The sequence below is a fragment of the Notechis scutatus genome, chromosome 14, assembly GCF_049901735.1.
Source record: "Notechis scutatus isolate UNSWTSFEM ecotype Mainland chromosome 14, rNotScu1.2, whole genome shotgun sequence".
Classification (NCBI taxonomy): Eukaryota; Metazoa; Chordata; class Lepidosauria; order Squamata; family Elapidae; genus Notechis; species Notechis scutatus.
Window position 1 is genome coordinate 546,728 of NC_142022.1, and position 19,906 is coordinate 566,633.

The 19,906-nt window shown below is 45.7% G+C and overlaps 1 protein-coding gene and 1 long non-coding RNA gene across 4 annotated transcripts in view; one reads left to right on the plus strand and one right to left on the minus strand.

Annotated features, from left to right (window-relative positions):
• Positions 1-19,906, plus strand: part of LOC148129481 (uncharacterized) — a 342,063-nt gene that overhangs the window by 84,049 nt on the left and 238,108 nt on the right. The window lies entirely within an intron of this gene.
• On the minus strand, positions 5-19,839 carry NUDT17 (nudix hydrolase 17). Of its 3 annotated transcripts, XM_087943432.1 has the most exons (8): positions 19,691-19,838; positions 17,086-17,208; positions 12,810-12,993; positions 11,455-11,480; positions 9,106-9,198; positions 7,766-7,864; positions 6,021-6,160; positions 5-3,073 (listed from the first exon to the last, which is right to left on the minus strand). In XM_087943432.1, exons 1-8 carry the CDS (start codon positions 19,763-19,765, stop codon positions 2,926-2,928), a joined length of 888 nt encoding a protein of 295 aa, XP_087799558.1. In that variant the 5' UTR covers positions 19,766-19,838; the 3' UTR covers positions 5-2,925. The 3 variants fall into 3 exon arrangements, with proteins under 3 accessions (XP_087799558.1, XP_087799559.1, XP_087799560.1); XM_087943433.1 differs by lacking the exon at positions 7,766-7,864 and having other exon boundaries at positions 19,691-19,839; XM_087943434.1 differs by lacking the exon at positions 17,086-17,208 and having other exon boundaries at positions 19,691-19,824.

Here is a 19,906-nt window from a genome sequence, read left to right on the forward strand (position 1 = left end):
AAAAAAAAATAGATAAATAGTATTTAGTGCAATATAAAAATGCAAATAATTTTGTCACGGACCACTGGTTGGTGACCACTGCAGTAGTGGGGTCCTACCTTAGTCGCTACTGGTTTGGTGGGTGATTGCACGCGCACCCCTAACAAGCCAATCAGTTGAGAGAACGAAGAAAGGAAAAGCTAGGAGTGACCCTTCCTTCCATGCGCTTTTCTGTCTTTTATCCTGTCCCTAAGTCTTGTTTTCCACCTCTCAGCTGATCGGAAGCTTAGCTTTTCTTTTTTATTACTGGTTCGGCTGAACCAGTCCAAACCGGTAGCATACCATCCCTGGGAGAGTGGCAGAAACAAGTTTGTTCCCCGTGTTCAGGGGCTTTTGGCTTTTAATAGTTGGGACTGGACAGAGGTTTGAGAACGCGAACAATATTTGGAAACTAGACTGACTCACATTTGTTAATGGGGATATACGACTTAACAGATCAACGTTGGGATCTATGACACTATTTACTCATGGCAAATTATTTCCCTTCCTCAAAATAAAAAAAGCATTTTTAAATAAAGGTAACCCCTGAAATTTAAGTAGTTAAGAGTCAAATGTAAGCAGGGTTTTTTTTCCCTCATAGTTTTTATTTTTATGAGTGTTGGTAACAATAAGTCCAGTTGTCATGCCTGAATTTCCAAGACAATTCTACCTGGGTGACTGAAAATCTTCATCGACATACTTGTAGGATACAGGTAGACCTCGACTTACAACAGTTCATTTAGCGACCAAAGTTACAACATGCCTGAAAAAAGTGATGTGTCATTTTTCACACTTGCGACCGTTGCAGCCTCCCCCAGGGCCACATGATCAAAATTCAGACATTTGGCAACTGACTCATACTTACGACGGTGGCATCGTCCTGGGGTCATTTGATCCCTTTTTGCGACCTTCTGACAAGCAACATCAATGCTGGATTCACTTAATCATGTTAGTACCTTTAAGAACGGCAGCGATCCACTTAACCAGGTGTCACGGTTTTAAGTAACACACCCAACAGAATCAAAACGCCAAGGCAGGCACATTCCTCAAAGCATAGATTTATTAGGCATGTCATTGGCACATCTGGGGATACCCAATTCTGGAATTTTCTTTCCCCTGCCCATGTAGTCGGTCACACGGTCCAATCAGGCCACAGTCCAAGGGTCGCTTCGTCTCATATCTCACCTCCTTATACCTGGTGTGAAAGTCCTTGGTTCTCAGAGGGAAGAATTTTATTTTGGCTACAATCCCCCTGCTGCCCTGTTTCCCCAAAAATATGACCTACTTGAAAGTAAGTCCTAGCTTGATTTCTTTTACATGTGCGCCCAATATAAGCCCTACCTCCAAAATAAGCCCTAATTAAGATCCCGCCCACTCCAAAATTAAGCTTGGGGGGAAGTGAAGCTGCCCTACTACTTACCTTTGGACAGTTGTAGCCAGGCCTTGCACACCATGACACCTGCCTTGCCAGCCCATTTCTTCTGCAGCTGGCAAGGCTTTCCTGAAGGCCTCTGTAGCTGGTAACAAAGCTCTGGATCGATCCAGAGCTCCATTATCCCCTGCAGAGGTCTTCAGGAAAGTCTTGCTGGCTGTAGAAGTTCCTAAAGGCTTCTGACAGCAAAAAGGGGGCCGGGGGCGACGCGCGCAAGTGAGGTAAGTCAGTGGAGGGCATCCCCCGAAAATAAGACCTGGTGCCTTTTTTGGTGGCCAAAAATAATAAGACAGGGTCTTGTTTTCGAGAAAACACGGTATATCTACTTCCCCCCCGTCCTGTTCCCACAGCTCGACTCACTTTGCTGTGGCAGCCCTGAAAGTGCCAGGGGGAAGGGGAATGGCTCCAGGACTGACACTGGGTTACTAATTGAACAACTGCCACAATTGCCTTAACTGTGGCAGGAAAGGTCATAAAACGGCGGGTTTCACATGCTTTACAGCTCTTACAGTGGCCAAGCTGTTGTGGTTTGTCGGCAGCCTGTGCAGACGGCAGCGGACTCGGACTGGGGAGAAAGGGAACCAGTCAGAGAGTCTGGCGAGGACTCAGACGAGGGTCTTCCATCCAATGCAGAGATGGGGCCAGGACCATCTGGGAGTGGGGTGCTGCCTCTGGAGTCTGGCAGCAGCGAGGCAGAGGAGCAAGGGGAGCCTGTGCTCAGTGTGCGTATGTGCAGAGCTGCTAGAAGGCAAGAGCAGCTGAGACAAAAGGGGGCGACTTGGGAGTAAGGCTGGGAGGTGATTGCCCCTCCCAGAAGGTATAAAGGACAGGCAAAGGTAGAGAAAGCTTTGCAGGAAGCAAAGTCGTTCGCTCTGTTTGGATTAATCCTTGAAGCTCTGTGTGGACTTTGTACTGGTTGGTTTTTTTATAGTTCATTTGGCATTTCTGTTGTTGGCAGCACTTCACAGGAAAGAAAGGTGGGTGTTTATCTCGAAGGACTGCTTGGGACTCATTACCATCTAGGAATGAAAATAATTCCCAGCATTGAAAATAAAACGAGTTGTTTTAACTGTGTGTGCTTAATTATGGTCTCAGGAAGCCTTGGTCAGGACACAAGTATCTGATTTTTTGATCATGTGACCATGGAAATCCTGCTACGGTTGTAAGTGTGAAAAACTCTCATAACGGTCCCTTTTTTTCAGTGCCGTTGTGACTTTGAACGGTCGCTAAATGAACTGTTGTAAGTCGAGGACCAACTGTAATGTAAACTCCAGGGAAAGGCAAAAACTAAGACTTCTTATCTTTTGGCAACTGAACCATGACTCGAGCACAGATTTCCCCTGGAATCCATAGCAAAACCAAGAATTTTTTGATTGCTGGAGCTAAATATTGCCAAGTTAACTCGAGAGGCATCGGGTGGACCCTGGAGTGCTGCCCAGGGAATTGGTCCTCGCGTTTTGAGCATCCTTGGCCGCTCAGAGGGACGACATGTTTAGCCACTGCCGGAGGGCGTACTTGGTCCCGGTGCTGACACACTCCACGTTTTCCCCTGGTGCCGTGGCCAGGAAGGCGGCGGTTGGGATCACCAGGGTCTTGGCTGAGCCCTTCTCCAGTTTGATGATGCTGCTCAAAATGGGAAACAAGATGCCCAAAGACCTTTATAAATGTGGGGAAGGGGACCAGCCTGCCCCCTGTCTCCTCCACCCCAAGTTTCTTGCTAAGAAGAGAAGAGATCCGTCAAAGAAGCAATGGGTGGAAACTAATCAAGGAGAGAAGCAACCTAGAACTAAGGAGAAATTTCCTGAGTGTTAGAACAATTAATCAGTGGAACAACTTGCCTCCAGAAGTTGTAAATGCTCCAGCCCTGGAAGTTTTTAAGAAGAGACTGGAGAACCATTTGTCTGAAATGGTATAGGGTTTCCTGCCTAAGGAAGGGGTTGGACTAGAAGATCTCCAAGGTCCCTTTCCATCTATTCTTTTCTATTCTGTTCTGTTCTATTCTACTCTGTTCTACTCTGTTTCTCCAACAATACCCCCCCAATAGGAAGACCCAGCATGTTTTCTAGGCATAAAATGAAATTAAGCCCCTCCCCCCAAATTTAGACCTAGTTTAAAATATGCAAAATTGGGGGGGAGGGGTAACTTGCCAGTAGGAGTGCCCCGCGGGCAGCTACGCCTCACCATCAGGCGCTCCTAACACCATAGTGGAGCACGGAGGGCTCCCTTACCCCTCCCTTACCCAGATCAGCAGGTGGGCGGCGTCGGCGTGGATGTCCGGCAGCATTTCAACTGCTTCTCAGGCCTCTGTAGCTTCCACGGTTCCCACCGGTGCTGGCGCCTCTCTCGCCAGCGCCATCTCCAACAACAGCGTCTGAGTCGCTCCCGCTTTTCCCCCGTCCCCGTAACAACAGGAAAAAACGAAAAGATTTTGAGGTACCTGGGAGCACCGCGCGCTGCATTTTGGTTTAATCCCGAGCGGCTGGGTGGGCGTGAGAAGAGCTGAGCGAGCATCTCTGCTGCCGTTACCCTTGGTCTTCCAGCCTCGGGCTCTGCAAGTTTGCAAAAGTCCCGGTGCAGCAGCCCGTTCCTGCATTCCAAGCGCCCAGGGCGAGCTGCAGCTGTCCCTCTCTCGCCAGCGCTGTCTCCAACAACAGCGGCAGCAGTGGCGGGAACCGTGGAAGCGTTTCAGCCGCTTCTCGAGTGGGGGATCCGCCTCCGTAACTTCCGCAGTTCCTGCCGCTGCTGCCGCTGTTATTGGAGACGGCGCTAGCGAGAGAGGGACAGCTGCCGCTCAGCCTGGGTGCACCGGGACTTTTGCAAACTTGCAGAGCCTGAGGCTAGAGCACCAACGGTAACAGCAGCAGAGACGCTTGCTCGGCTCTTCTCACGCCCACCCAGCTGCTCGGGATTAAACCAAAACGCAGCGCACGGCGCTCCCAGGTACCTCAAAATCTTTTTTTTCCTGTTGTTACGGGGACGGGGGGAAAGTGGCAGTGATTCAGATGCTGTTGTTGGAGATGGCGCTGGTGCGCGGGGGGAGGGGGAGAAATTAATTCACCCCCGAAAAGATGTCCTAGCTGTTTTTTCGGGGCTCAAAAAAAAAAAAATAAGGCCCGGCCTTATTTTGTGAGAAACACGGTATTCTCTTATCTCTTATTCCATTGCATTCCATTTTCTATTATATATTCTATCCTGTTCTATTCCTATTCCTATGCTAGTTTGACCCCACAATTGTTCAAACGAGGAATAAGCAGCTATTAATTCAACAGAGGTCTTAGTTTGCATGACAATAGAACCATCATATATTTAATGATTTTCTAAATGTAAACTGAATGGTTAAAAAAAAGGCCATTTCTCTGTGGAAGTTTCAGAAATGATGAGCTAAGGCAGAAAGAGGAGAGAACTTTGGGCCATCTCCTCGTCGAGATGGCGAGACAAATCTTTAGTTCTTTAGCCAGCCTATATGAAGGGGAAGCTATTCAGAATATTATTGATTGAAAAGCCTTAAATAATAATAGCCCTTTTCTTAGCTAAATGAAAGAGACTGATTTTCCCGAGAGCCCTCTACCAAAGAGAAGGAACAAATCATGATGGACCAAACTAGGTTTCCTTCAGCCAGTTTATGAGGACTAGACCAGAGATCCACAATCCCCCGGGCTGTGGGCCAGTACCGGGCCATGGCCTGTTCATGGGTTGCTTGTGTGAAGCTCCACTCGTACAAGCGGAGGGCACTTGTGCTCGCTTGCGAAGCTCCATTCATGCAAATGTGGCTTCGTGCATCAACACAACCGCCCTCCATTTGCGTGACAAGCTTCATGCATGAATGCCAGCACCTTCCGCTCACGCACGAAGCTTCGTTTGCGCAAGTGGTGGGCGCGTGTCACTTGTACACACGGAGCTGTGTGCGTGAATGCCTACCACTCACACCTTGGGCCGGGCTGCCAAGCTGGAAAGGTTCAAGACTACTGGACTACACCCTTTGCTCTTGCTTTAAAAAGAGGCGAAGAGCCAAGTGTTGTGGCCTGTTGGCTGCTGGCCCCTCCAGGAGCCGAATCAGAGGAGGAGGAAGAGTGGGAGTTGGGGTCAGCATCAGGGCAACCTGAGAGCTCCGAGAGGGAAGAGGGAATGGAGCTGGCAGAGAGAGAGAGAGGGAAGCGGAGCCTGGGCCGTCCATCAGGCCTCAGATGGAGAGCCAACAGCTCCCAGGTCTGGAGGTGGCTGATGAGGAAGAGGAGGAACAACTGCATCCAGTGCCTGACGCTTGGATGCACCGAAAGCAGAGGAGAGGAGAGCAGTGGAAATCTATGGGCCGGTCTTTGGGACAGAACAGCCACCACTGCTAGCAAAGCCCCACCTTAGCTCTGGGGATCAAAGGCAGGGGGAGGAGATGAACAGGTGTGGCAGACAACTGTTCATCTCCCGGACGGACGGACTTGTTATTCTGCGGTGAGAGAGACACTTTTTGGGGGGTTGCCGATGCTCCTAATAAAGGATTCTTTGAGTTCACTTCAGAGGGCTTGTGTTTGGGGAGCTGGGTCAGAACACCGGGATGCTCTTCCCTGCCACCTACCTGACAGTGGACGGTGCCTCCCTGCCCACCCCTGGGGCCTCGCCTTCTGCTCCATCCTCTGTAGCCACAATGGATGCCAGGGTGAGGCGGTCCAGCCAAGCCACAGCGGAGACCTCGGCTTCATTGGGCTTCAGCCTGGCCTGGCAAAAGATCTGGATCAGTATACAATTCAGGCAGGCTCCCCCCAACCCATTCTGCAGCATCAGTTCCCCTTCTTGGGTTCCTCCAAGAACCAAAAAGGCCATTGATTCGGCTGTGCACGAGCTCCTGCCAGTGGCAGCCCAACTGGGAGAGTGCAAGAGAACCATTACAATCTAGTCTCCATGTCTTTTGAACAACATGGTCTCCATTCTCATGTGTTGACATTCCTCCCTTCGACCGTAAAAAATTTCCCCAAAATTACAAACTCTTAATTAAACATTAAATTTGAGAAGCAGCTCTGGAGCTTCAGGCTTGGCCTGTTAGTAAACCCCAGGGAGATCGTGGCTTAGGCATCAAACCATGATTCAAATAAGAGGGCTTTAAGAAGAGGTGGAGGCAATTTGCCATGATCTTCAAGTCACTGAGGCTGGCCTCACTTTGGGCTGCTCAGTCTCAGCCCAGGCTACCTGGCAAGGCTGTTGTGGAGTTAAATTAAGGGAGACCCCAGTCCATGTCATCTCAGGCTCTCTGAGGAAAAGTCAAACCAATTGGGGATTAATGCCAGGAGATGTGGTGGCACAGTGCTTAGAATGCAGTACTGCAGGCTACTCTGCCCACTGCCAGAAGTTTGATTCCTGTCGGCTCGAGGTTGACTCAGCCTTCCATATCCTTCTAAGGTCAGTTAAATGAGGACCCAGATTGTTGGGGGCCAGAGGCTGACTGTAAACCGTTTAGAGAAGGCTGGAAAGCATTGTGAAGTGGTATATAAGTCTGTGTTATTGCTATCTTCCTTCCTTCCTTCCTTCCTTCCTTCCTTCCTTCCTTCCTTCCTTCCTTCCTTCCTTCCTTCCTTCTTTCTTCATCCTTCTTTCCTTCCCTCCCTTGGTTCCCAGTTCTCAGAATGTAGTTTTGCAGACTAACTCTGCCAACTGCCAGTAGTTCAATCCTGACTGGCTCAAAGTTGACTCAACCTTCCATCCTTCTGAGGGCGGTTAAATGAGGACCCAGATTGTTGGGGGCAAGAGGCTGACTGTAAACCACTTAGAGAAGGCTGAAAAGCATTGTGAAGTAGTATATAAATCTAAATGTTATTATCTTCCTTCCTTCCTTCCCTTCCTTCCTTCCCTCCCCTTTCCTTCCTTTCCCTTTCCTTTCCCTTTCCTTTCTTTCCTTCCTTCCCAGTGCTGTAAAAGCACTGTGAAGTGGTATAAATGCTATTGCTATTGTCCTTCCTTCCTTCCTTCCTTCCTTCCTTCCTTCCTTCCTTCCTTCCTTCCTTCCTTCCTTCCTTCCTTCCTTCCTTCCTTCCTTCCTTCCTTCCTTCCTTCCTTTCTTCCAGTTAGAATGCAGAATTGCAAGCAAACTGCCCATAGTCAGGAGTTCGATTCTGACCAGCTCAAGGTTGACTCAAACTTCTGTCCTTCCGAGGTCGATAAAATGAGGACCCAGATTGTTGGGGGGCAGGAGGCTGACTCTGTAAACCGCTTAGAGAGGGCTGTAAAGGCACCGTGAAGCGGTATATACGTCTAAGAGCTATTGCTATTGCCACTGAGAGCAAGACCCTTCTGCTGCAGACACCTCAGTGGCCGACGTGCCCCACTCACTTGGAGCTGCTGGTGGCTCTCGTGCAGGGCCAAGTGCAGGTAGACCACGATGTGATGGCGTTGGGGCAAACCTTGGCTCAGCCGTGGGGGATACACTGACTGCAGGGGGAGACAAGACAGTGTAAAATGGGATTGCAATAGCGCTGAATAGCTGAACTCGGGTGGAGGAGGAGGGTGGAAGTTCTTGTGGGCTGGTTTCTAAATGCTTCGTTACAGAGCAATACAAGACCCAGTCTGATAGAAGAGCAATAGAAGAATTATTGGCCAGGCTGCCACCGGCCGTGCTCATCAAGGCCTGGCACTCCACAAGCAATTCCATCCACCGATGCATCGACCCACCACCAGCCTATAAAACCTCCAGAATTCAAATCAGTCGCACAACCAACCAGCGATAACACCGATCCTCAACCAACCCACGCAAACCCCCAGTGGTGGGATTCAATTTTTTTTTATTACTGGTTCTGTGAGCTTGGCTTGGTGGGTGTGGCTTGGTGGGCGTGACTTGGTGGGCATGGCTTGGTGGGCATGGCAGAGGAAGGATACTGCAAAATCCCTCCCCACCCCACTAACCTGCTTTCCAGCTCCGTTCTCCTGTGCAGGGCAACCAAAGAAGACCCAGCCGATCAGCTGGGACTCGGGAGGCAGAGAATAGATGGGAGCGGGGCCAGTCGGAGGCAGTATTGGCCGGTTCTCCGAACTACTCAACATTTCCACTACCGGTTCTCCAGAACCGGTCAGAACCGGCTGAAGACCACCTCTGCGGCGGGGGTTTCCCAAAGGAGAGGGAGGGCTTGCTTGGTCCTTATGTGGGATGCCAAGCTGCAGATACCAGAGGGGACATTCACACATGCTTCTTCTGGCATCCTTGCTACTAAGGATTGGGGTTCAACTCATCAGTCTGAGCCAGTGGTGGGATTCAAATTTTTTTTACTACCGGCTCTGTGGGCGTGGCCTGGCTTGGTGGGCGTGGCTTGGTGGGTGTGACGGGGAAGGTTCCTGCAAAATCCCCCTTCCCTCCCCACCCCACTAACCTGCTTTCCAGCTCCGTTCTCCTGCGCAGGGCAACCAAAGAAGAGCCAGCCAATCAGCTGGGACTCGGGAGGTGGAGAATAGATGAGGGCGGGGCCAGTCAGAGGCGGGATTGGCTGCTTCTCCGAACTACTCAACATTTCCACTACCGGTTCTCCAGAACCGGATGAAGACCATGTCTGCAACCGCGTCAAAACCAGCACTTCACCTCCCAATCACCCTCACCCGACCTGACCTCTCCATCACAAGACCCTCACCTGATGTGAGCCACAGCTGCGTCATCACAAGACCCATCTTGGGGGTCCTCTTACCTCCCAGAGGGCCAGCAGTTCCCAGCATAATTGCCCATCCTTCAGGTGCAAGCCAGTCTCTTCCTGCAGCTCCCGCAGCCCGGCATCCAGCAGCTGCGGACAAGGAAGAAACAAGGGTGGGGAGAAGAGGCAGCTTCCTGAAATCGGTGGGCATCGGGGCAGTTCCGACTCAGAAGAGAGCCTCTCACCACAGGTTGTGGGGGAACCCCTCTTCTAACCCACTTGGAATCCTGAAGGCCTGGTGGGAGAAGGCCTGAAGGATTCAGGGAAGGAATTCTGTCTTGGCAAAAGGCTAAAAAAAAAGGAAGGCAGTCTATGTCAGAATGAGACAACTCGCCGTGGCCATTTTGCCATGGGACAAAAGTTACACTAATAATCAAAGAAATGGTGGAATAGAATAGAATAGAATTCAGAATAGAATAGCATAGCATAGCATAGAATAGAATAGAATTCTGAATAGCATAGCATAGCATAGCAGAGAAATAGAATAGAATAGAAGAATAGAATAGAATAGAATAGAATAGAATAGAATAGAATAGAATAGAATTCAGAATAGAATAGAATAGCAGAGCAGAGCAGAGAAATAGAATAGAATAGCAGAGAAATAGAATAGAATAGAATAGAATAGAATAGAATAGAATAGAACAGAACATGAACAGAACATGAATTCTTTATTGGCCAAGTGTGATTGGAGACATGGAATTTGTCTTTGGTGCATAAGCTCTCAGTGTACATAAAAAAAATCATTTGTCAAGAATTTAAGATACAACACTTAGTGATATAGGCTACTAATAAGCAATCAAATCATGTTAGAGAAAAAATAAAACAATATAAATTGTAAAAATACAAGCAACATGGTTATAGTTATAAGTTGGATGTAATAGGAAGGATGAGAAGAAGAAGAGTAATACAGTTTGACTAAGCAGTTTGACAGTGTTATGGGAATTATTTGTTTAGCAGAGTGATGGTGTTTGGGGAAAAACTGTCCTTGTGTCTAGTTGTTCTGGTGTGCAGGGCTCTATAGCCTTGTTTTGAGGGAAGGAGTTGAAACAGTTTATGTCCGGGATGTGAGGGGTCTGTAGATATTTTCACAGCCCTCTTTTTGACTCGTGCAGCATACAGGTCCTCGATTGAAAGCAGATTGATAGTAATTGTTTTTTCTGCAGTCCTAATTACTCTCTGAAGTCTGTTCGTCTTGCTGGGTTGCAGAACCCAACCAGACAGTTACAGAGGTGCAGATGACAGACTCAATCATTCCTCTGCAGAACTAGCAGCTCCTTGGGCAGTTTGAGCTTCCTGAGTTGGCACAGAAAGAACAAGAATCATTAAAGGAAAGGAGGCCAAAGGAGGGACAGAATGAAATGCGAATGGCAACAATAAAAATGTTTTTTTTAAATTTATTTCAAATAATTAAATTTAATTGTTAAATTGTCCAGAGGAGAGTTGGGCCCATTCTGACACAGGCGGCCTTCATTTCTTTTTTTTTTAACCTTTTGCAAAGACAGAATTTCTTCCCATCAGGATTTGAGGATTCCAAGTGGGTTAGAACAGGACCACAACCCATTGGCCACAGGCCCCCAGGTAGCTGCGCACAAGCCCCACTTGCTTGTGAGTCCCCACATCATGGACTCTCACAGCCCCACTCGTGTGAGCAACGGGTGTTCACACACACACACACACACACCTTGCCCCTCCCACAAACCATCTTCTCTTTCCCCGCTCCACTCCTTTCGGGCCAGCAACCTGGAAAGGTTGGGGAAGTCTGGGTTAAAAGCCTGTAAAATACTGGCCAAATTTTCTGTTCAATATATAAGAAATTATGAGCACCCGTTGTGAGCCATGTCAGATGGCTTGGAGCCTGGGCTTGGCTTAGGGCAGGGGTGTCCAACCTTGGCAACTTTAAGACTTGTGGACTTCAACTCCCAGAATTCCTCAGCCAGCAAAGCTGGCTGAGGAATTCTGGGAGTTGAAGTCCACAAGTCTTAAAGTTGCCAAGGTTGGACACCCCGGCTTAGGGTAACTGGGCTATATATATAAGAGTTGGTGTGCTTCTGTGCTTTTAATATTGTTTCTGAGTTCTGCTGGTTCTGATTGCTTCTGCTTTTTGTCCTTGACCTTGCTGCCACATTGCAAGAGCTGGATGGGTATTGTATACATGCATCATGTTTTATATTATATTGTATATAAACAGGTCGCTTCTATAAATGAATCCTGCTGATTTATTTATGCGTGTGCTGCTTGGATTTCTGCAAACTCTTAACATTTCCCCCCAAAAGCTCCCTATTTCTGCCCTTGGATGGTTCTCTCTGGATTCTCCCTTTTTGGTTTGGATTTTAAAAAAGGCCTTACCTCTTCTTCTGGTTCAATATGGCCACCTGCAAGGCGAAAAAAAAAAAGCCAGTTTCTGGCTGCTTCTGAAAACTTAGATTCAGTAAAGGTAGTCCTCAACTTATGACCACAACTGATCCCAAATTTCTGTTGTTAAGTGAGCCATCGGTTAAGTGGGTTTTGCCCCATTTTACGACCTTTCGGGCCTCAGTTGTATAGTGGCATTTTTAAACTATTTAACTTACTGAATGGTTTAGATAGGTTTTAGTTTAGGTTTTTAATTATTATTGTTATAATTATTTTAATTTTTAAATATTCTGTAATGTGAGTGTGATGTGGTGTTTGGGGCACTGTGCTGGAGTAGCTTTCAAATTTCATTGTATTCGTGGAATGCAATGACAATAAAGGTATTCTGTTCTAGTTGAATCACTGCAGCTGATAAGTCAGTTTGGCAACTGGTTCATATTTATGACGGTCACAGTGTCCCTGGATCACCTGGTCCCTTTTTGGAAACTTCTGCCCAGCAAAGTCAATAGGGGAAGCCAGATTCATTTAACAACCATGTGTTAGAGAAACAACCTAGAACTAAGGAGAAACTTCCTAACAGAGAAGACAGAAAATTTTGCCACCAGAAGTTTTGGGTGATCCAACACTGGAGGTTTTGAAGAAGAGATTGGATAGCCACCTGTCTGAAATGACATAGGGTCTCCTCCTTGGGCAGGGGGTTGGACTAGATGACCTCCAAGGTCCCTTCCAGCTCTATTCTGATTAACCACTTAATCTTTCAGCTAACGGGCTCTTCAGTTATCTGACTTCAGGATCTGCTTACTTACAGTGAGCAACACAACTTTTCTACCAAAAGAAAATCTTAAGCTTGAAGATTAGACGAGCTAAGAGGCACCCGGCCCCCTAGAGCAGCTTGCGCTAATCTTCACGCCATTCTAGGCTCAAGCAACCTAGAGGGGAGGCGACGCCAGTGGCTGGACACAGTGGTTAGAATGCAGCATTGCAAGCTAACTCTGCTCACTGCCAGGAGTTTGATTCCTTTGATCCTGATCAGGCTCAAGTCGGGTAAAATGAGGACCTAGATTGGTGGGGGCAAGAGGCTGACTCTGTAAACCGCTTAGAGAGGGCTGTGAATGAAGGCACTGTGAAGCGGGGTATAAGTCTAAGGGCTATTGCTATCCTTGGGGTTACAGGGGTCTCTGCGGCCTTCCCAGTGGTGTATTAACCATGAAGTAGACTAAGCACATGCTTACGACACCAGGGGCACCAAGATTTGTCAGTGCTTAGGGCACCAGTGAGCCTTAATCCACCACTAGGCCTTCCCATCCTCTTGCACCCGATCCCCCCCACACACACACTTTGGTTCTTACCAGGAGGCACCCAAGTATTGGGGAAGAGACTTAGCATCCTCGCCCGACGGGTCAACAAAACTTTTTGGTTTGCAGACTCCAGGAGAACGGCCACCCCGACATCCACCCCCTGGTGCCGAGTCTCTGTGGGGAGGGAAGCCCTTTGCTCTGCAGTCAAATGCTTGATGGGGCAGAAGGTGGATCGCTGGAAAAGAAACGGGGAAAAAAGTAGCCAGGATCCTGGAAATGGAAGATTTCACACTCATGATACAGGGAGATCTTGACATGAGTACTCACTTAAGAGTTTATTCAAGATTTCAAGAAAATTTTAAAAAGAGAAACAAGTTCTCACATTTTACAGTTATTGTTATAACAGTATGCATATTCTTCAGTGACAATTCGATTCATTTACTACCAATAAATCTATCGCTTGTTTACTAAGTCCTTACTTATTTATGTTATTATTAAATTACCGTATTTATATATTTGCAGTATTTTACATATATATACATTTACATGCACAATATGTCATATATCCAATTCTTCTTTAGGGTTTCTTTGGTTGTTTTCACTAAACATCTTTAGTTCCTTTTTTTTAGCCAATTATACCATATATTCCATATTTTTTAAAAAATCACCTTCTTCCTTATTTTTTAATACCATAGTTAATCTGATCATTTCTGCGCATTTTAATAGACTTTATTCAGTTTTCCCAACAATTTAAAAACATAAAAAAAACAATTGCATCAACATTGAAGACATCATTTACATTTCTTAACCATATTCTTAGATTTAATTTTCTATTACATTGCAATTATTACATATTACTTTTTCTATTAATTCTCTGTTTCTTACTTCTTGCTTATACCACTGGTTAAATAGTACATTTTCTGTTAATTCTACATTCAGTACATATAGCTTCATATTCTTTAATTAATTACAGTATTACTTTTCTGTCTATTCTCAAACCATACACACCAGGCGCCCGACTGAATAATACATCGATTCCTCTCTATCTTTTAACTCTAAAGTCAGCCTGTCCATTTCTGCGCAGTCTAGTATTTTCCTTATCACTGCTCCCTCTTGTGGTATATCTCCCTGTTTCCAGTGCTGTGCATATATAACCCTAGCAGCAGTTATATGTACAATAATATATCTGTCAGTCTTGCTATATTCTCCCTTAATTATGCCTAGCAGGAACAGTTCTGGTCGAAATTCAATTTTTTGCTTTGCTGTTTCTTCAGCCGGTTGGCATTTACAACCAGTTGTTGCACCGTCCCGCGGTCACACAATTGCATTTTGCAACTCTTCTGACGTTTTTCCCATCATTGGATAAACCGGATTAGAATGATTACTCTGTGATTGATTTAATGACAATGGTAAGAATGGTCATAAAATGGCATCCGGTCAGGTGATGACTCGATTTACAAGCACAGTGACTACAGGTTGTTCTCGAGTTATGACCAGAATTGAGGCCAGAATTTATGTCTCTTGGCGAGACATTTGTTGTGAGTTTTGCCCCGTTTTACGACTTTTCTTGCCATATTTGTTTAAGTGAATCACTGCAATTGTTAAATTAGTAACATGCATGAAAAAGGAGTCAGACAGGGCTGCCCACTCTCACCCCTGCTCTTCATATTATCATTAGAAGCATTACTAATGCGAATTAGACAGAACCCAGACATAAAAGGATTAAAGGTTAAGAAAGAAGAATATAAGTTGCAAGCGTTTGCAGATGATATGATTTTTTTCATTGAGGAACCAATAGAAAGAGGACAAAAATTGATGAATGAATTAGAACAATTTGGAGCAGTAGCAAGACTTAAAATTAATAGGAAGAAAACAAAATTAATGACTAAAAATTTAACAGAAAAACAGAAAATAGAACTAGAAGAAGTTATGGGAATACAAGTGATAAAGTTAAATACTTAGGAATATGGTTGACAGCACATTGTAAGACACTTAAGGAAAACAATTATGATAAATTGATGCAACAGGTAAAGAAACATGGGGCAAGCTGCAACTTTCATTATTAGGCAGGATTGCTGCTATTAAAATGAATATTCTTCCAAAATTTCTATATATATTTCAGACGATCCCAATCAAAGTACACACAATTTTTTTTGAAGAACTTAATAAAATAACTGTAAAATTTATCTGGCAAGGGAAAAAACCTAGAATAAATTTAAAGGCAATGCAGGATATGAAGAGCAGGGGAGGGCTGGCACTTCCAAATTGAGAGTTGTATTATAGCCTCTTTAGTATGGTTGAAGGAATGGGTGAATTTAACCAATAAGAGAATATTATTCTTAGAAGGCCATGACTTGCAGAGGGGGTGGCATGACTTTTTATGAGATGTAGGGGAAACTAGCCAGAAATATTTTCACAGACACCTAATCAGAGACTCATTATTAACTAATTGGAAGAAAATACGGAAAAAACACTATTTAAAAATACCAATTTGGATTTCAACAATGGAGGCGTTGATTCACCCAAATAATCTGGATATCACTAAAATGATTAAATATAAGGACCTATTGGATACACAAGGAAATTTGAAATCGCGGCAAGAACTTCAAGAGCCGGGGACTAAAAATTGATCAGTGGGCATATCTTCAAATCCAAAGTAGATATAAACAGGACAAGAAAGAATTTGGAATTAACAATAAACTCCAGCAATTAGATAAAATGTTATTAGGATCAGGCAAAAAAAATATAACAAAATTGTATAATTATTTATTAGAAGTAGAATTAGAAGAAGAAATTGTAAAAGGGAACATGATAGCCTAGAGTAGGAATATAGGACGTAGCATCACCATAACAGAATGGGAAAAGGTCTGGGGTAGAAATAATAAAATTACAAAATCGGTAGCATACAAAGAAAACGCCTATAAAATGTTTTATAGATGGCACCTTCCTCCTTCAAGATTAGTGAAGATGCACCCCAATATGAGTCGGAATTGCTGGAAATGCAAAAAAAAAGAGGGAACTTTTTTCCATATGTGGTGGTCCTGTACAGAAGCCCAAAAATATTGGCAGAAAATTAGAAATTGGCTGGAAGAAATTACAAGAGAACAGATTGAATTCAAACCAGAGTCCTTTCTGTTAGGGATCTTTGATAAACAAATATCAAAAAAAGTGAAATATATAATAATACACATTTTGACAGTGGCCAGATTGGCTTTTGCACAATGTTGGAAGCAGCCTCATGTTCCATCAGAGGAGATGATCATTCAAAAAATTTCAAGTTGTGCAGAAATGGACAAAAATTAACTTTGGCATTAAAAAATAAAGACACTTCAATATACTACAACAGCTGGAACTGCTGGTACAAATGAATAGACCAAAGATAGACTTCACATTAAAAGGCAAAAGAGGATAGGATAAATCCATAGTAGTGATACACAGATATATGTAAGGATTAGGTGTGTGTATATGGCATAAAATAAGGATAAAAAAGAGGTCTTACAAACTGTTGAAGATGAGAATGTTTTTAATTGTTTTCTATTTTTTTCTTTCTATTTTCTTCTCCCTCTCTTCTTTTTCTCTCTTTCATTTATATATGTGTTGTTGGTTTATTTTAATTGTAAAATCAATAAAATTTATTTTAAAAAAAATAGTAACATGCATGTTAAGCGAATCGGTGTCAGTTCTGCCCCAGTTTGATCCCTTAAGAAAGAAAGACCCTCAATTCCATACAACATACCACCACCACTTCTGAAACTAGGATTGGGTTCTTTCTAATGAAAAATAATCCATCAAAAGAGAAGAAATTCAACAAACTTTACAACTGTCCTGCGGGAGTTTTCCTCCCTGCTTACACAGGTAGTCCTCGACTTACAACCACAATTGAGCCCAAGATGTATGTATATCCCTAAGGCAAGATATTGGTTAAATGAGTTTTGCCCCATTTTACGACCTTTTTGCCCACAGTTGTTAAGCGACTCACTGCAGCTGTTAAGCTAGTCACATGGTCGTTAAGTGAGTCTGGCTTCCCCATGGACTTAGCTTGTCAGAAGGTCGCAAAAGGGGATCACGCAACCCGAGGACACTGCCACCACCATAAAAGTGAGTCAGCAGCCAAGTATCTGTATGTAAAACATGTGGCCAGGGGGATGCTGCAACAGTCGTAAGCGTGAAAAATGGCGACAAGTCCTTTTTTTCAGTGCCGTCATAACTTAGAACGGTCACTCCATGAACTATTGTAAGTCAAGGACTACCTGTATAAAATTCTCAGGAGCATCGAAGGCAGAGAAGAGTCTCTTGTTGTTTCCCGGCGTGACAAATCCCTTCGTACCTTCAAGAGGAGTCTGGTGGAGCCAGGAAACTCCCGGTCAGAAACGAGGAACTGGGGGGCCTTCAGAGCGCAGTGCACGATGCCACCGTCTTCGTGGGGTGGGCAGCAGTGGCCAACGATGCTCTGGAAGCCAAGGAGAAGTTGTGATCATTCCTGCACCCAATCCCTCTTTGGCACCTCGCTGAGGGGGAAGGGTCTCTCCGGAGGGAGCAAATCGAGTTTCTTTAAGTCATACTAGGTGTAGGGCAGGGGTGTCCAACCTTGGCAACTTTAAGACTTGTGGACTTCAGCTCCCAGAATTCCTCAGCCAGCAAAGCTGGCTGAGGAATTCTGGGAGTTGAAGTCCACAAGTCTTAAAGTTGCCAAGGTTGGACACCCCTGGTGTAGGGTTTCCTGCTGAGGCAGCGGGTTGGACTAGAACAGCCGTCGCCAACCGGTGGGCCGCGGCCCACTGGTGGTCCATGAGAAAATTTGGGTGGTCTGCAGAGAAATGTCACCCGCAGAGCACCCCCCAAAGCAATTAATCCAGGCTGCGCAGGAACAAGGCTGCGCCACCCACATAGCCCGCGGGAACCCTCCCCGCCTACTTACTCCTTACCTGACAAACTTGCCTGTTAAGTTGCTATTTTTCCTTTTTTTTTTTTGCCCCCGGCCATCAGCTGTTCTGTTGTACTGGAAGATTTAGTTTAGCTAGAAAGCAGGAAATCGTTAGATTTCTTGCTTTCTAGCTAATCTTTAGAACCTCCCTTAGGACTGAAAGTTCTATTATTCAGTGCAGACTCACGGCCAGCAAATTTTATGTGACAGACTCAGGTAGCCGATGGCAGATAGATGGATCACTGAATGATTCTGGAAGCAACTCAATCTGCCTGCCTGCTTTGCCTGGTTTTGGGTAAAAGTTGCCCTTTTTATAAAAAATTCAATATTGACATACACGGTGTGTTGTGAGTTAATTTTGTTAGTTTGCTTGCTAGCAAATTTTATGTGACAGACTCAGGTAGTCGATGGCAGATAGATAGATCTCTGAGTGATTCTGTGAGCAACTCAATCTGCCTGCCTGCTTTGCCTGATTTTGGGTAAAAGTTGCCCTTATGTAAAAGTTGCCCTTATGTAAATTCAATATTTACATATTTATAATATTTACATATAAGCCATGCCCAGCCAGTCACATGACCACCAAGCCACACCCACAAATTAAGCCACACCCACAGAACACACCCTTAAGAAATCTGAATCCCACTCCTGCCTCTGTGTGTTCGTGTGTGTGTGTGTGGGGGGGAGAGGTTAGATCAACTCTCTCTCTCTCTCTCTCTCACACACACACACACACACACACACACACACAGTGTCAGCAAGCCACCATCAGTCAACATTCATTCCCCAGGATTTAAAATTACGTGTTTGGTGGTCCCTGAGGTCCAAAAGGTTGGCGACCCCTGCTATACCCCTGTAATGCTATACCCCTGTATAGCATTACAGACAGGTGACGGTCCATTCTCTTTTTAAAATCCTCCATTGATGGAGCACCCACAACTTCTGAAGACAAACTCTGGTTTATTGTTCTCAGTGTCAGGAAATTTCTGCTTAGTTCTAAGTTGCTTCTCTCCTTGGTTAGTTTCCACCCATTGCTTCTTGTCCTGCCTTCTGTTCTTTGGAGAATAGCTTGACTCCCTCTTCTTTGGGGCAGCCCCTGAGATATTGGAACATTGCAATCATGTCCCCCTCTCGTCCTTCTTTTCATTATTAGAAATACCCAATTCCTGCAACCTAAGTAAGTTTTAGCCTCCAGCCCCCTAAACATCCTTATTGTGCTTCTCTGCACTCTTTGCGGAATCTCAAAACATCTTCTTAATCATAGGGCCACCAAAACTTTAATGCAATATTCCAAGTGTGTGTGTGTGTGTGTGTGTGTGTGTCTTAGCAAGGCATTATAAAGTGGTATACAGAATAAGAGAGTTGGAAGGGGCCTTGGAAGGTCATCTAGTCCAACCCCTCCCCACGCCCAAACAGGAGGCCCTGCACCATTTCTGACAGGTGGCACTCCAGCCTCTTCTTGAAAACCCCCAGTAATGAAGCATCCACAACTCCTGGTGGCAAATCGTTCCACTGATTAATTGCTCTCACTGTCCTTGATAAGTTTCGATCAGAATAGAGCTGGAAGGGAGCTTGGGAGATCATCTAGTCCAACCCGTTGCTCAAGCAGGAGACCCTATAGTATAGCATTTCAGGGAACCTGTTTTCCATCAGTTGATTGCTCTCACTGTCAGAAACTTTCTCCTTATTTCCAGGCTGAATCTCTCCTTGATCGGTTTCAATCAGAATAGAGTTGGAAGGGAGCTTGGAGGTCATCTAGTCCAACCCTTTGTTCAAGCAGGACGCCCTATACGAGGGGTCCCCAAACTTGGCAACTTTAAGACTTGTGGACTTCAACCCCCAGAATTCTGGGCGTTAAAGTCCACAAGTCTCAAAGTTGCCAAGGTTGGAGACCCCTGCCCTACTGTCCAGCCTCTTTTCAAAATCCTCCATTGACATGAAGACTTTATGTGATCTTGAGGCTATCCCTCCCCCAAGCAGCGCCCCCCCCACGCCTTTCCTGCCCTGCTACCTGCTCGAAACAGGCCCGTTGCGGGAAGCCGCCCCCTCTGCAGACGTGCACCGCCACCCTCCTGCCGGCCAGCATGATCTGGGGCCCTTCGGAGCAGGAAGGACGGACTGCCACTCCTGCGAGAATCTCGGCGGGTCATGGAGGGAGGTGGCCCTCTAGCGGCGGTTGCCTGGCGCTGCTGCCGCTTCTCTTGGTCGGGAGAGCGCCCTCTAGCGG